Genomic DNA, 17,370 nt, shown 5'->3' on the forward strand with positions numbered 1-17,370 from the left:
ACAGAAATTATATATATATATATATATATATATAATATATATATATATATATATGTTATTACAACAACAATAAAACGCCTATTTTGTCCTAGCCAATCCTCCTACACCAGATTATATTCAATTGACAGTGACTAATTATGTAGACACTGATGTCTGCAAATTGTTTTTAGAAATCAACAGATGGTTCGTTCTCTTTTTAAGTCCATTTCGGTAAAAGCCTCCTTTATGAGTGGTAAGTCGATAAGTGGTAATTAGTAAGAATTAAAAAAAAAAAGATGAATTAATAATTAAAATTTTAAAAATGGTAAATATTTACTTATAATTCTAAAGTTTATAAATCACTCCTAAAATCCATGGGGGATAACCTGTTTTTTATAAATAATGGAAATTAAAAAAGTGCAGCGTATCGAAACGAAGTACATAAAAACGATTGTAAAATCATAAAAACAACCCGCATGAAAAGAAACAAAATAAAAGGAAAAGAAGAGAAAGGATATAGGGCTTTAAACAGCGGAAGGTTCAAGAAAGTGCAAGCGTGGAGCCAAGGCAAAAGAAAATCAAAGAAGGAAAAAAATCACTTAAAACTTCTTCAAAGATGGAAGGAGAAAAACGAGAAATGAAGAAATCTTTTAGTTACTGTTTGGAAACAGAGAAAACGCAGAGAAGGGAAAGGAAAATGGAGGAGTGAAAAAGCACCTTGCCGAGAGTGTGAGCGAGGGCGGAGCCAGCAACGCCAGCTCCAACGATGATGACATCAGCGTCGCTACCGTCAGCGGATCTGCATTTTCCGTTGATCGAGGAGACGCACTTCACGGACTCAGTCCTCGTGGCGGAGATTCCGCTCCCTTTCCGTCTCTTTAAAACGACACCGCACAACGCAACCAGCGTCATCACGGAGCCCAAGATCCATCCCCACACGTACGAATCCGCCATTTTCTCCTCCAAATGCTAACCAGAAAAAAGAAACAGAGGCTCCGCCTAAACGACTACGGCGAGAGAGAAAGAGAATCAAATCTCTCTCTTGTTCTCTTTGTTTATGGTTTTGATTTCTTGGTTGTTTGTTTGTTCTTCTCCCTTTGTTGGCGGTGGGTTGATTCTGATAGGCCTCGCTTCGCTGGCTATGCCTTGGCTTTGAAACGTTTTCAAAAACAAGAGCACGCGAAAGCACATGAGAGCGAGGGCCTTTTGTAGTCCACAAATGACAAGTTACTATTTACAAGTCACCAGGCGAGCTCCTACGTGTAATCTCCTTGCTAACTTGCGCCCCCTATGAGGTTGGACTTAAACTACGCATACACCCACACCATACCTCGTCCTAATTTTCCTCTCCGTGTTTTGCTTTTTCTATGATTTAATGACTCGGTTCCTGTGCTACTTTGTTTTTTTCTTTTTCTTTTATGGTCTCATGCTTTGGCGTCTGTGCTTTTTGAAACAACTCACGCTTTGGCTTTAATCGGCTTTAAAGTCTCGGTTTAATGAATACTTCAAACCATAATAGAATACCGATTAATTTTGAATTCCTCAATTCAAAAAAACTATTATTATCAACTTTTTTGTTTTATTAATTATAAAAGCTCATTCAATTAGGATTTTATAAAAGAATTAGACTATTTAATTTATAAATTATAATAATATCTTACATTTTGACTTGGCATATAACTTAATAATATATATTAAACAATGGAATTCGAATTTTTTCGTTACACAAATTATTTTCTATCTTGTAACAAACATTATTTTAAATTTAGTTATCTTTAGTTGTCTGGTTTTTATGCTACCTCAACTTTTTTATTAGAATCTATTTTTCTTTATATACAAGAAGTCAGATTTTTTTTGGATAACTGAGATTTTACTACTAGTAAAGATGCTGAGGCAATAAAAAAACAGAAATAGAAGGAAATGTTATGTTATATTATATGGCCATTTTACATGAAGGTCTTTTATGCAACATTAGTCTTTATCCAATGAACGAAAGTATTTTTATTAATTAACGGTATCTATTTGTTACTATTACTAGTCAAGTGGATATAATAACCTACTAAGTACCTTTGCCTAACCCAAAATTATTATCGAAAATCGTATGGAAGACTATTAAATTATAAACCAAATATGCAAATTACAATCGATAAGTCTATCTTCGCCCCAAAAAAAAAAAAGGCATGTTATTAGTCAATATAGGAAATATATAGATACTAGTCTATAAAACTTTGCGTATGGAAATGTGGGAGGTTTCCAAGGTAAATGAAGGGTGGTACGCACATGCGTGATAAGCATGACCAATTACCAAACCAAGTAGGAGTACCGTATTTTGTCAAATGGTTTGACAGAAACAAAAATCAAGGGGGGCAATCGAAACTGAATTTGTATGCTATTTTGGAATATTATATTTATATTATACCTATATCTTAGTCAAAATATTCACCCTCAAAGATAACAACAAGCACTCACAAATTCCACAAATTTCATCTCGCTTCATTTAAAGCACTAAAGATGTGACAATTTTATAATTTAGACAATTATGGAGCCCTCCATATCGATGTTGAATTGGAACACCAATGAATACAAAAAAGAATTTGGATTTTACTGATTATTCAAAATTTTATATACATTCTTAATTTGGTGGATGAATATTGATATATATGAAATGTGAAACGAGTGTTTGAAACCATTGGTAGAGTTTGAAAATAATTTGTTTGAATGCAAACTAAATGTTAATTACCAAGTCAATCATTTATACGAAGACATTGAAAGATTATCTTAAAAATATCCATCAATAGTTTTAACTCATTACTATTTGATTATCGTAGTGGAATTTTAACGTTGAAGACGGTAAGTGCGTGTGACCTTTATGTATGTTTTTTATTAATTACAAGCATTTCAAAGCAAAACTAGGGTTTAGTCAATATTGACAATCCCTCAAAAATTTGGAAAAATGATTTAAAATAACAAGATTTCAACTTGTCATCGTGGAATCAAACCCTTTCTCACTTGAGATTAATTGTGGTGGTTTTTTAGCTGCCCCAATGGACTTTATACCCTCCCTCTGTTTATATTGACTATATGCTAGGTGGGAGAAAAAGAAAATGCATGGAAAGAGAACATGAAATAAATGAAGAATCAAATTTGGAATAAACTTGCAAATGAAGAGATTATTCATATAATATAGGAGTATATTTCATGCAGTGGAGATTGAAACAAAAAAAGAAAAGAGAGACAGAGTTATCTTCTCTCTTTTTGTTTCCTTTCATACCAAAATAACACAGCAATTTCGTGGGAGCTTACCATTAAAAGAACAAAGGATGGTGGACGTCAAAAAACTGGAAAATCTGACTTCCCCCAAAACAATAAAATAATGGCTTTGGTAGGCACGGTATAACGGCTTTAGTACGACTAAACCAACGTCGTTTTTTGGCAGAAAAATTCCACACTGTCGTTTGTGAACTAAGTCAAGCATGCATCAGAAAATTGAAATTGCAGCAGCAGCAGCAGCATGTTAATTTAATTGCTTAAAACTGAGTCATTGAAGAGGAAGAAAGGAGAGGATGTGTACTAGTGTTTGTAAGTTGTGGGAGATCAAGTCAAATGAAGAGTGGAGCACTGAATTACCCAATGTTCCTGAGTCAACAGAGGGATCATTCTGGCACACGCCAACGTAGAAGATTGACTGGGGAATTTAAGCCATGAAAATTAACAAAGCCATTTCGCGACTGTATACCCACCAACATTTTTTAGCGTGTCATCGGATTCACATGCCGGCATGCCACACATGCTTGCCTTTTAGAGTCCACCCTATACTCCATGTCGATCAAGACTTTGTTTATTGGTCACTCCTCATTTGTTTAAGCAGACTAAAGAGATTTCTTGGTTTCTCCCTTCACGGATTTACAGCCAACTTCTCCCAAGTAATCAAATCAGAAAGTGTTGCGTCCTTTGCTGGAAAGTCTACATAGAAAGTAGAAAGCTGATTGTTAACTTTAACAGCAAAGAAAACGGGTAAAAGGAGGTAAAGTTTTCAAGTGACGGAAAGAGTGTCAAGTCCTTTATTGTTGAGTAGGAACGATACATTGATTGGTAAACACGTACATTAAAAGGTGGGCAGCCTAATTGACAGTTTTCGTAAAATACAAATTTATGAATGTATTTCCCCCTAAATGTTCTCTTGATTCATAATTTAATTATTGAGGTCCACTGAACAATCAGAAACTCAGCCTTTTCTTTTCTCTCTGTGCTGCTTGTCTGGTTATTGTATGAACAAGATATAGCTTTAACAACAACCTAACTTTCTAACTTATAAAGGTACTTAATGTTAAACAGTTTTTGCTTCTTCTTTAAAAAAAAAAAACAAAAAATTGAGATAGATAAATTATTCAATCCAAATGAGTTGTTTTGTACCTAATTTCATAAAATCACGCTATTTGACATTAATTCTAACAAATGTTTCTTTTTAAATTAAAAACAACTTTTAACAAAAAAATTATTATCAAGATGATTTAATTAAAACAACTTATTGCACATAGCTTTGAAAGAATAAAGATTTTTTTTATTTTTTATTTTAAAAGAAATAAGTCAAATTATTTAATTAGTCCTTATATTATAATGTACTTTCTAAAATTTATAATGTCAGTACAATATGTTAAAAAAATTTTATTTTCTATGTTGATATGGAATTTAACTATATTGATGTGATTTTTTTTATTGATATGACATTGAATAATAATGATGATGTAGCAGTTCAAGAATTATACAATAATAATGCAATATGAAGTAACCAAACAATGACATGGATTTTGTAATTATAAATGTGAAATTATTTAATGTAAACTAATGGTTTTAAATGGGATTGAAAAATAAATAAATCAAAAGTACGATTTAGGACAAGAGCGTTGTGAGATAGAAAAAAAATTAAATTTTTGTGTTTTATAATTTAAAGCAATGAAAAAAATATTGTGAAATAAATTAAAAATATCACATCATCATATTCAATACTACATCAGTAAAAAAATATCATGTCATCATAAATAATAGAAAAAATTTTAACATTATTAAGACTAACATTATCAAATTTAGAAAACATAAAAACTCAATTTTATAAATTATTATATAAATACTAAATCCATCACTTTATAATAGTATAAAAACTAATTGTATAATTTAATCAAATATATAAAAATAATCCAAATGAAACCTAAAGTATTCATATCATTACCCGAAGGCATCTTTAAGGCCCAAATGGCCCAGTTAAATGATTTATAAAAAAAAAATTTAAATTAAAAATCCCAATAGCGGGAACAAGAAGGAAAACCGCCTTAACCTCGAAACTGTTTCCAGCCAAATCAAAAAGTCAAATGGAGCTTCATTTTGAGTGCACAGATTTGAGTATCTGGAAAGAAGCTATCTCCTCTTACAAATCTCGAATCGAATCTCTAGACAAGCCGAACCTAGTTTCTCTCGACGAATTTTACCGCAACGAACTTCCCCCTCTTCTCCACCAACGAAACCCTAACCCATTCATAACCACCTCCGAACTCTCCCGCCTCATGCAATGGAAGCTCACGCGCGGCAAATGGAGGCCGCGTTTGTTAGATTTCGTTTCCTCTTTGGACGACTCTTTAGTAAAATCTGCTTCGCAGAAGGCTTTCCAATCGCTTCCCGACATCTCCAAAGCCGTCTCCGAGCTGACTGTTTTGAAAGGAGTCGGCCCCGCTACTGCCTCCGCTGTTCTCGCTGCTTACGCTCCTGAAACGGCGCCGTTTATGTCCGACGAGGTAAATTCTTCTCGAATCTTTTCTTTTCCCCGGATTAGTTTGATTTATTGTTTATTTTTTGGTTATTTTATTTTTATTTGTATTCCAGGCTATGGAGGCTGCTCTTGGAAACTCAAAAGATTATTCGTTAAAGCAGTATTTGTTATTTGTGGATAAAATACAGAGCAAATCTAAGGTTGGTGAGATTCCTTTTAATTTTATTAGATTATTATTTTTTAATGCATGGTCCGTACGTTTATTTATTTTTGATGATTATAGCTGTTAATTAATATATTAAAGATTGTGTAACTAAAATATGCCAGTCGTTTTCAAGTTAGTACAATGATAGTTCAATAAGCAATTCTACTAATTAATGGATTATTGTTGATAGCATTGATTGGCCTTAAAACTATATATCTTTGCACGGTAAGATGTTGATCTCTGCTCTTATCAGAAATCTATTATAGTTCCATGAAGAGATTGCGGCAGTATGGTGACTCAATTATTTGATTATGGTGAGCATATCTGTTGCATTTTGGTGCATTTGATGTGCAATTTATTTCTTGTTTTAATAGTAACTTGGTTTCTTGATTGAGAAATGCTATAGATGGTCCCCTAGAGATGCTGTTTTCATGCAAAGAATTACTTGTCAAGAAAAAGCACTGAATGAATATTTCTATTTTTTCTTTTCATGGTCCCCAAAGCTGCATTGGAAGTTTGTCTCTGCTCTTATCTGTGAGCTGTTTAGTTGAATTTAAAGAATGTGGAGTGATGACTTGCTATCTTCTGATCATATTTTGCAAATATTAGCATATATTATTTTCCTTTGGCTAAATTTATTTCATTTTCATGATGTGAAGTTCATTTCTATTTTATATAGCTTATTTTGATTGAGCACCTCTGCATGGATACCCTGAAAAATGGTGTTTTCAAAGGAAAATTACTTGACAAGAACTAAAAGTCTAAAACTTAGTTTGGGACCATGAGGGATTTTTCTTTCTTTCCTTTAATATCTTTTACTCTTTTTTTCTAATGTTGATGGCTGATCTAGGATTATTTTGTACCATTCAGGAGCTTCATCATCTACTTGTTAAATTGGTAGCTTTCTGATGATAGTGGTGATATGTTTGCTTCTTTTGAATGTTTAATGTTGTTGGTAGGTGATGTCCTTCGTTCACTGGTTTAACTTGTTTGTGTTTATTCTTGGCTAATTATGTTTTTTACTGGGCAACAGAATCATATGCCTTAAGGAGTTAGGCAACTCTAATATTCTTCAGTTGGCAATATTCATTGAAACCTTTGCCCCATTGGATGTCTGATTAAGTATTTTTTTAAATCTTTTCTGTCCCAAAATAGAGGACACTGGACTTTGGGCAATGCTGCTTGTGAACAAAAATTTATAGCATACCAGCTATAAAATTGATAGATCCTGATGTTTTGATAAGTTACAACCTTTTTGTTGTTGTGCTTAATTAGTGCCACTTTTTGGCTCATGTGTTGGCTCTATTTATGGAAAAAGAATAATTTCTCATAACGTAATGTATGCTGTCATGGAGAATAGGTATTAGATAATGTGAAGGCAGTTTTTCTTATGTGCCTGATAGTTATCAGATTTTAAGTCCAAGAATACCCTTCTGCAAGGATGATCAATGTGTAGGCAACAACTATACTTATATCTTCTACCTCCCAAATAATTAGTTTTCATATGTATTCAATGCAGTTATACTGTATATTTCAAAATCTATTCCTGAATGCTCTTGCACATTGACATCATCTTAGCATAATGAAGGTTACAAGTTGTCAAAGTACCCCCTATTTGTCATGCAGGAATTAAGTTCAGAAGGGGACTCCTTCACGCCATCAGATGTGGAGAGGGCTCTGTGGAGTTCAGCTGTAGGGATAAAGTTGCAATCTTCACAAGCTGTTCTGGACAACAAGATGAAGGGAAGCAACAAAAGAAAGAGAAGACATTGATTGAGTGATGCACTGCATGACGGATTCCTTTTGTAAGTTCTAACTTGTCCAATTTTTAGTCTTGTTTACTTCATGCTTTCCCCTCCCCATGTAATTACTGTGCTGATAAAAGAGGTCATACCGACTATTAAGCTGCTTTTGCAAGTTTATATATTACCCTTAGCAATAATTCCATGTCAGCAGAAATATTCTATTGCTTTTGCTAACACTTCATGAATGTGACATTGGTGCCTTTGTTATATATCTGGCATACATACATTAAATGGAGCCAAAGTTTATGGGTTATGCTGCATAAAGACCTTGCGTTGGATTTGACCCGTTTCTCACTGATTCATTTCTTGAACGAGTGTATGACTAACCCATTAATCTTAGGAAAGATACTACGAACATACTATTGTGCCACCTAGTGCAAAGTTGATGGAGAAAATATTTTGACGAAAGCCTTGGTACATCTTTAACTTACGAGGAGGTGACTCCAGTCCTTTTCTACCCCCTACTTTGGAGACGGGTAAGCCACCACTCGGCTGGGTCCCAGGTTCGGTCAATGATGTAACATGAGCATCAAAATCCTGTTTTACGATAGGAGGTATAGAGTTATTCCTCTTATTCTTACATTTTTGAAGCATCATAAGGTCAAAGTGTAAAATGTGCATACGGTATTTTTAATTGCAGGAGTAAAATAAGCCTGCAATTGCTTGCTAGCTAGAGCCTTCAACCTTCAACCTGCAAACAAATTTGTGAAAGGTGAACGTTGTTTGGGCTTTGATCAGTAAAAGCCTGGCTAGGAGATGAGCCCAGAGTCTGTCTGGGCATGTACAAAAGCAACTAATTAAAGAGCAACAGGCCCAGGATCACCTTAATGTGGGTCTCTTGCCTTTGGGCTTATTTTTACCCAAAAAGCAGACCAGGTTTGACTGAAAGGCAACGGTCTGTTTGCTACATCTCCTCAGTGGATCGCCTAGCCGTTGCAAATTAAAAGCTAAGACGCTCTCAAATAGTAAAACGTACACATAGGAATTTTTATTTCCAGCAACAAAACAACAATGAAAAAAAGGGGGGCTTTATTAGGAAATGACCTTGTCGAACGGTTGATATCTAGTAGCCATTCGCTTTCCTTCTACTTCCCGTAACCACATTGTCATCTGAGCAGTTCCTCTTTGGCCTTTATAATCTAAACGAAACGAAACGAAAAAATAGGCCGCCCGACGGACGGAATCTTCAAAGCCAAATACCTCGGGGTAAAGTTTTTCTCCTAAAATTTGACGGCATTTACACGTGTCAACGCGCCATCGCGACGTCAGCTCCCGCGTGAAGACCTCCCTCACGTCCATATATTGTACACGGACCAAAGAAGACTTCCTCTCGTCTTCAAGTCTCTTCCTGCTCGGCCACGCCCCCTCCAACGGTTTTAACCACCCACGTAATAAAATGACGATCTTACCCTCATCAGATCGCAAATACCGACGGAGTCCCCGAACCCCTCTCCTCCCTCAAAAGCTCGGGAACCAATTATTCTTGGCTCACGAGTCCGGCTTCGATGGCGCGTCGATTTCAGGAGCCGTATTCAACCTCTCGACCACCGTCGTCGGAGCCGGAATCATGGCTCTCCCAGCCACCGTCAATCAACTGGGCCTTATCCCTGGTCTAATCACGATCATTTTCGTCTCTATGTTAACGGAATCATCCATCGATATGATTCTCAAATTCAGCCGAGCCTCCAAGAGCGCCACGTATTCAGGCGTCGCCGCTGACGCTTTCGGTGGACCCGGCCGAACCCTCCTTCAAGCCTGCATCGTCATCAACAACTTGGGCATGCTCGTCGTCTACATGATCATCATAGGTCACTTAAAAGCCAAAACCACTCCTCGTGGAACTATTAATAGCCGTTTGATTGAGACTGAATTTGAATTGTTGGCAGGTGATGTGTTGTCCGGGACATGGGCGGATGGGGTCCACCACAGGGGAGTGATGGAAGAATGGTTCGGTGAAAATTGGTGGACGACGCGTTCGGCATTGCTCTTGTTCACCACAGTTTTCGTTTTTGCTCCTCTCATTTCATTCAAGCGCGTTGGTAACCACCTTGTCAAGATTCTAAATTGTTATTAAAATAGTTAGAGCATAAACCTTTTCCTTTTTGGTGGTTTTGGTTGATTTTAGATTCATTGAGATACACGTCGGCATTGTCAGTTGGTTTGGCGGTTGTGTTTGTGGCAATAACAGCAGGAGTTGCAATTGTTAAGTTGATGGAAGGGAAAATTGGAATTCCTCGTCTAATGCCAAAACTTGTTAATCAGGCGTCGTTTTGGAAGCTTTTCACTACTGTTCCTGTTTTAGTTACTGCTTATATATGCCACCATAACAGTAAGTCATGACAGATGATTGTTTCTATCGTGTTTAGTACTTCCAATTCTATTAGTTTACTATCATAATGTGGTTCTGATTAGTTGTTGCTTCAAGCTAATTTTGCATCCAATCTGCTTGAAATTGATTTATTTGTCACTTGGTCAGTTGGTTGAGTGCATTGAGCGGAAGAGAAGCTAACTATGCTAAATACATAAAACTCGGCAAAAGACCATGTTGACCTGTTATGGTTCGACAATACATAGATGTACAAATATTGTGCGGTATTATTAACAATATTATTGAGCTATCATATGTTGTATTCTGTATCAAAATTGTTTGTTTATCAGACTAAGAGATTCGGTTTACAAGTTAGTTCTTTTACTCTATCTTTGTGCATTCCAATTAGCACATTCATTTGTTTTGAAATTGATATTTCAATTTCCGACTAGCCCGAAGACCCGTCAGTCTTTACATAACAAAGATTGTTAAATATGTGATGTATGATTGCTTGCTTTTATGACAATTGATTAACCATTTTCTTTCTTGAATACTCCTTGCAGTACTCCCAATAGGGAATGAACTGAAAGACCCTACCCAGATGAAGTCAATAGTTCGAAAGTCCCTCACATTATGCTCATCTGTCTACATTGCTACTAGCTTCTTCGGAGTCCTACTTTTTGGGGATCATACTTTGGATGATGTGCTTGCTAATTTTGATGGTGATCTTGGAATTTCATATAGCTCATTGCTTGATGATATAATCAGGGTGAGCTATGGCCTTCACCTGATGCTTGTTTTCCCGATTGTGTTTTTCTCCCTCCGTCTCAATGTAGATGGTCTTTTATTTCCATATGCTGTTCCTATTGCTTTTGACAACCGGAGGTTCTTCTCAGTAACAGTAGCTCTTATGGGTTTTATATTTATGGGAGCCAACTTTGTTCCTAGTATCTGGGATGCCTTCCAGTTCACTGGTGCAACTGCTGCGGTTTGTGTTGGTTATATCTTTCCAGCTGCAATCACCCTCAAGTAAGTAACAGTTATCTGTGCAGTTTTTGTTGAATTTAGTGTCAAAAGAATTTTGCATGCAACATTGTGTTGGATGGTAGAGGACTTATATGTTTATAACAGAGCTACTCCCTATCAAAAGAATATTACATGCAACATTATATTGTACATGAAAACTACTGTTAAAGAATTAGCTAACTCACTTGTAGATCATGGTTTAGGGCTGTGCAAAGGAGCTGACCTATTACATATGGCCCTAAATAGGCCTTGTTAAGGAAAGGTATTGGTAGAGTAGATAGTATAAATGAAACTGGAAAATGTTTCAAGAAAAGATAGGAATTTGACAATTTATAAATTTGGGTTTTATCAACTGAATAACCTTATTGCTCTAACCTTCTTCACTATGTAGTAATTAAATAATTAATAGTTCTGATGTGCACTTGTGCAGGGACACCCATGGAATTGCAACAAAGAATGATAGACTAATATCATGGATTATGATCTTTCTTGCTGTTTCAACAAGCACAGTGGCTGTGACTAGTGACATTTACAGCTTTTTTTGTGTTGATGAAGGAGTTGTAACCTGATTTATGGAAGGGTCCATATCCGGTTTTCTTGGTGTATTAACGTGGTTGGAAACTAAAGGCAATTGGCAAGGGAACATCTGGGTTTCTTTCATGCAGTTTATCCTCAAAGCTGACATGATGAATAGGGAGTCTGTCATCTTTATCAATATACGAGCAATAAGCTGTGGAAAGATCGATGTTCCAGCATCTCACGAGGCTTGGACACTAACCTTTTTGTAAAGGTGTGCAGGTGATGTAGCTTTTAGATCTTGATTCTTTGAGAGTACACAGATTGGAGAATTCTGAATATTTCGGAATACTCAAAATAAAATTGTAGTGTACTTCAATAACTCAGTTTTGGTGTCTTCTTATAACATGTAGTGCCTAATTTGTTCATTCTTATGACATGAAACATTCTAGGGTGACAAAGTACCTAGTTGAAAACAAGTTTAACAGTAACAGTGCTTGCTTTTATGATGGAATTTTAAAGCATCGTACTGAAAAGTTGTACTACCGAGACAGCTGATAATCTCTATTTTTCTTCTCCTAGTTAAATAGCCTGTGACAGATAAATGCCAACCCCTATGTTTCGTAATCATACCTGTAAGATATTCCCTGCTTGTTTCTGTCATTATGGTTTGTGTTTCTTTTTGATGTGTCCAACATTATTGGACCCTTTATATCATAGCTCTGTGGACTTCTTCGCTGTCTTTGCCAGTCACTCTCCTCGTTTATTTTAGAAAGTGGGACTGCTAGTGAAACATTTTAGACTCTGATTCACGTTGCTAAACAAAAAACCCCCTTTGTAGCTAATGTTGGACTTGTGGCCTATGGGTGTCCGTTGACATTTTATAAGTTGGGCTTCAAAGGCCCATTTAGTTAAAGGTGAAATTTTATGGGCAATTTTTAAGCGTGTTTGAAATGGCAATCATTGTCACCCTTTAAGGGACCATTAACTCGGAGGAACGAGTTTTGAGTCACGGAAACTCGGTCTGTCATCTAAGATCATACAATGTACAAAAAAAATCGGCACCCTAGACTTTATTAAAGTGGCGTGCGTGCAAAATGATTTAAGCTGTGAGGCAATTTGCTTACTTTGTCAAAAATTCTCACGTGATAAATATTGTGCTGTAGCCTTTCCCCCTTTAGTGATTACATAACATATAATCTAATTTCTTCCATCTCCTAAAAAAGGTATTAGTGAACGGTTCTCTCTCACATGTTGTAAATCTGGGATATATGGTTTATCAATGAGAAAATGACTGATAAATCCGGGTGATAATTGCCCAAACAAAGTCATTTTCACTTCTCCCCCTGCACATTTTCCATACTGGGTCGTGGTCCTCTGCTGATGCTCTGCTGGCTTGAACATGTGGACGCCACTGTTTGTCAAGGTAAACTGCCTGCTTGGAACGATTCATGGTTTTGACAGTTTACCCAACAACTCAAAACGACGATTCCCCTTCGGCCTCAAATAAGAAAATTAAATTTTCTTTTTGTCACCCTTTTTCGAACTTAGCTTTCTTTCTTTTTCCTTTCCTCGTGTAAACCACGACGGACTGTCCCTATTTCAAACGAAAGCACAAGTACATATTCCCCCGGCAAGCTGTTAGGTGTTAGATCAAAAAATGATTGCCATGTTCATCCAAGGTTATTATATATGTCCTTCCATGTTGATTACCCCAATAATTAAGGGATTAAATTTTTGTCTACTGCCGTATCATTCAAATTAATCAACTATCATAACGTAATTTAAGTTTTGTGGGTTTTATTTTTTAATTACCCACATAATCAAAGCCTCTGGGTTTGTCTTATATGACCTAAAGAATGGTAATATTTTTGGATGGGGAACACAAGTACCCACATGGAGCCATCAATTCTGACATTTCAACCAAAGGCTCTGGCCTTCAAGTTCAAAGGTTTTTTTTTTTTTTTTTTGAGTAAGAGAGTTGAAAGGTGAAAACAGAACAAGAAGATGTTGTAAGAAAATAGCCTTTTGTGTGAAAGCCACATCCCACACATGGAAAATAAATACTACTCATACGACATCAATCACAAAATTGTAAAATTGCCAGCTTAATTAATACTCCAAAGTAAGTTAGTACTATTGATTATCACCTTGATGATAGCTTCAAAGGTGTTCAAGAAAAATGGAAAGTAGTTCTATTATGCATGAGAATTAATCAATTGTACTACATTGAACATAATTTAAGCTTAAAAAAAAGATATATTGGAGCCATTTAATTCCCCAAAAAAGAAGGCAGATTGAAGTTCATATGGTATTCTTAAAAAAATGTAGGATTTGGGTTATTTATTCCCTTTGTAAAATAAAAGAAGATACCACAGCTTGCCATCTTTCCTTCTCTTTTTCTTCTCCTTTTGTAAACCCCTACTTCCTCTGCCACTCTTTTCTTGATACTAAACTACACTCCACAACATAAAATTTGGGTTTGTTTTCTATTTGGATGGCTTGAAGGAAGGGTGAATTGGAGCTGGAATCTAGCAACTAAAAAAGAAGCAAATGGTGTGGGAATATGAGGGTTGTTCTAAACTTAGTTGGTTTGGCTATTTATTCTCACATTCACACGAAAATATATGGTATTCCGTATTCAATTCCCAAAGTAAATATTCCCTAATCCTCAGTATGCCACTAGGGAAGAATGGTATATTTCCTCCTAGAATATAAGGCTTCTGCAAGCAAACCCTTTTTCTTTTTCCTTAGTTAGACCTTCTGAATTAATTACGTTTTAGTATAAAAATCAAGTCAAACCAATTGAAAAAAACTTATACCCAAAACTAATTATGGTATTTGTTTCGTAGTTAGACCTCTCCCAAACAAAAATAAAAGAAAAAAAAAAAGAGAAAAAACCCAAAGTCAAAAGAGAGACAAAAGAAGAAGCAAAAATCTGTTAGAGAAAAGAAGAGAAGAGAAGAGCAAAACATGGGGAGCACACAAACACCTAGATGGAGTTTACACGTATTCATGAAATTATTGGCCCAATGGCTCATCACCATTATAACAAAGAACAAGAACAAATTCCCCCACGTCATTTCCTTGATTTAATGCAATCATCATGACGCCCCCAATCCGTCCTTTTTCTTCCTCTCGTTTCCAAACATTTTGACGCAATTCATTTGGACACCTCCCTTCCCATTCTTTGCCTTTCCTTTTCTCTTTCTCAAGTAGGGTCACCCTCCCCTCCCTCTCTCTCTCTCTCTCTCTCTCTCTCTCTCTCTCTCTCTCTCTCTCTCCCTCTGTCTTTACATTTTTATTAAATGATTTGACTAATCCATTTTAATGTGAAAGTGATTTAGCTCGATATCTTTTGATTACATAAGTATTAGTAGTGATTAAAGATTCTCCAACAAAGTTTAGTGTCGGCAATGTATAATGGGCCAAGACATTGGTACATTTTCAAGTCACTTGAAAAAAAAATATTTTGTATCAACTAATTTAAATTCATTTGCCCATGATTTGGTTCATAGATTTCAATCAACCATCCATTAATTTTAGGCATTTATTATGTATTATGGACATAAATTATGCTTATGACCAATGCTCCTTACACTCCACCTAACCTTGTGGTTATATAACACAAATGATATGGGCCTACATGTTTTCCAATTTTTTTTTTTTACTAAAAAACATATTAATCTTTAGTATATATTAATGTTAATTTTATATTACTTCCTCAAGAAACTGCTATAGCTCCCTTTGTTTCATTGGGAAATAATCAAAAGCAATCATATGGAGAGCTGTCACCCATGAATGTTGGGTTTTATTCCTAGATTAATCCACTTGCACACCTTCCACGAATTTTCTTAGGATAAATTTGTTGACCAATGTTTCCCTTTTCCCATTCTCACTCTCTTTTTTTTTGTCATGATCAAAACTTTTTAGACTTCATTAATATATTAATCCTAAAGAAAAGAAAAAAAAATATCAATTTTCCTTTAGACATATGGAACTTATTAAGAGTTTCAATGACGATGATCATATTTTAACGAGACGAAAATGTTTGATTACATGAAAAAGGTTTAGTGGTTGAAAAGCCGGAACCTAATAATAGAAGAAAAGCCTTGTGTTTTGTAACACATTCATATAGTGGTAATTGATCTTTATAAATAAGATTATAATTTTTAATACTATAAACAGCACTTGTACACTGGTGAAGAGAAATAAATGCAAAAAAACTTTCAATAAGAGTTAGTTGCCATAAACATAAAGTCGTGTCCTTTTACTATTCCAAAAAAATGAAATTCAATTTCGAACCTAAATGTATGTACAACAATAAACTCCGACTTTTATGCTTTTCCCTTCCTTTGGACAGGTCAATAAACTCAGTACAAGCAATACAGCAACTAGCTGTTAAACAACTTTACAACCCAGCTAGACAAACAAGGAAGAGTGAGGTTTATACATTAAATGGTATTATGTTTAAATAAATTTATAAATTATTTAAAAATATTTTAAATAATTTTTTATTCTTTTATTACATTTAATCAAACACTTATATTTTTGTTTTGAGTCAAATAAGCTATTATGATCAATAATTTACTAATAGTCATTAGTAAAAATATTACTTGTCATTTTATATCTACATGACACTAATATAATATTAATGTGGAAGATGAAAAATGACACATGACAATGTTCTCATACAAAATTAGCATACTATGTTATCCTTAATTATGATATGTCAGAATGTCATCTCATAATCAATTATGATATTTTAGCATGTCATGTTAGTGTCACGTGACATAAAATAACAAATGATATTTTGATTAAGTTAATTATTAGTCATAAAGATTTATTTTACTCAAAATAAAAAGTACAAGAATTTATTTAACTCAAAATTAAAATATAATGATTTAATTGAATGTAATAAAAATATAAAGATTACTTAAATTTTTTAAAATAATTTAGAGACTTTTTTGTATATTATGTCTACATTAATTTTGTACCACTTAACTATTAATATGTTTATCCTTCCTCTCAATTTAATTTATTTCATTACTTTATATTAAGAAATTATCAAGAATTGAAAGTAATGTGTTGAAATTAAATGAAATTGAAATCCTATAACAACATTCAACGTTGACGATGAATATAAAAAATTTGAGTTTAATTTCATTTTTAATTTGCTTTCTGAAGGACTGAAACATTAGAAGAGTGAGGCAGCAGGTAAGCGAAGATTGCGCGGATGTAGCTGAGCCCACGACAGGAAACTGCCGGCTGTGGTCGCCAGCCTGCGTTCTGTCTCAGTCAGCGTCACTTGCCGTGTGTCTTCCTCTCCTATTTCCAATTCTCCAATGTCTATCTCCCTCTCTCTCTCTCACGTGCGGTTCTCTCATCCAGCTCCTTCTCACACGGGTCGCGAGATCAACGGCCCATCTGACTCCCTCCTTGGAATTCAACCAAATAGAATTATTCCAAAATTCCCTTCGAACCTTGAAGATTGACATCAAATTACCGATTTTACCCCTTATCCTTTGTTCATAGTTCAAGCCAGACCGCAGAGTTTTTTTTTTTTTTTTTAAATTTAAATTTTAGTATTTTTGAAATGTTAATGTTTCTCACTTTATCATGTCTCACGTGACCAAATTAAAATTTCAAATATCTTTTTGGGCAAAGGAGTTATTTTCCGGTGCAACTGATCAGTATGGAGAATTAAATGCTTATGCAAAGCAAGGATTTTGGATCACTGAGCCGGACAAAAAAGTGTTTTAGATCACGG

General features: G+C 35.0%; 3 protein-coding genes across 4 annotated transcripts in view; 2 read left to right on the plus strand and 1 right to left on the minus strand.

Annotated features, from left to right (window-relative positions):
• Positions 1-1,163, minus strand: part of LOC18591923 (squalene monooxygenase) — a 4,208-nt gene extending 3,045 nt beyond the window's left edge. The window contains exon 1 of the mRNA XM_007018355.2: positions 697-1,163. Within this exon, the coding sequence (XP_007018417.1) occupies positions 697-933 (237 nt within the window). The 5' untranslated portion in view covers positions 934-1,163. The remainder of the gene's footprint in view (positions 1-696) is intronic.
• On the plus strand, positions 5,266-7,959 carry LOC18591924. The gene is made up of 3 exons (XM_018126093.1): positions 5,266-5,765; positions 5,854-5,940; positions 7,572-7,959. Exons 1-3 carry the CDS (start codon positions 5,346-5,348, stop codon positions 7,716-7,718), a joined length of 654 nt encoding a protein of 217 aa, XP_017981582.1. The 5' UTR covers positions 5,266-5,345; the 3' UTR covers positions 7,719-7,959.
• LOC18591925 (probable sodium-coupled neutral amino acid transporter 6) lies at positions 8,730-12,227 on the plus strand. Of its 2 annotated transcripts, XM_007018359.2 has the most exons (5): positions 9,053-9,558; positions 9,637-9,789; positions 9,876-10,079; positions 10,622-11,087; positions 11,515-12,227. In XM_007018359.2, the coding sequence occupies exons 1-5, from the start codon at positions 9,147-9,149 to the stop codon at positions 11,651-11,653; spliced, it is 1,374 nt and encodes a 457-aa protein (XP_007018421.2). In that variant the 5' UTR covers positions 9,053-9,146; the 3' UTR covers positions 11,654-12,227. The 2 variants fall into 2 exon arrangements, with proteins under 2 accessions (XP_017981581.1, XP_007018421.2); XM_018126092.1 differs by having other exon boundaries at positions 8,730-9,789.

The sequence above is a fragment of the Theobroma cacao genome, chromosome 8, assembly GCF_000208745.1.
Source record: "Theobroma cacao cultivar B97-61/B2 chromosome 8, Criollo_cocoa_genome_V2, whole genome shotgun sequence".
NCBI classification, from domain to species: Eukaryota; Viridiplantae; Streptophyta; class Magnoliopsida; order Malvales; family Malvaceae; genus Theobroma; species Theobroma cacao.

What these genes read in the sequence shown, in the direction of transcription:
- LOC18591924 (XM_018126093.1), top strand. Translation starts at nt 5,346, where the DNA reads ATGGAGCTTCATTTTGAGTGCACAGATTTGAGTATCTGGAAAGAAGCT. An exon ending in CGCCGTTTATGTCCGACGAG is followed by an intron (nt 5,766 to 5,853) that starts GTAAATTCTTCT and finishes TTTGTATTCCAG; the next exon opens with GCTATGGAGGCTGCTCTTGG. An exon ending in AAATACAGAGCAAATCTAAG is followed by an intron (nt 5,941 to 7,571) that starts GTTGGTGAGATT and finishes TTTGTCATGCAG; the next exon opens with GAATTAAGTTCAGAAGGGGA.
- LOC18591925 (XM_018126092.1), top strand. Translation starts at nt 9,147, where the DNA reads ATGACGATCTTACCCTCATCAGATCGCAAATACCGACGGAGTCCCCGA. An exon ending in TTATATATGCCACCATAACA is followed by an intron (nt 10,080 to 10,621) that starts GTAAGTCATGAC and finishes TACTCCTTGCAG; the next exon opens with TACTCCCAATAGGGAATGAA. An exon ending in CCAGCTGCAATCACCCTCAA is followed by an intron (nt 11,088 to 11,514) that starts GTAAGTAACAGT and finishes GCACTTGTGCAG; the next exon opens with GGACACCCATGGAATTGCAA.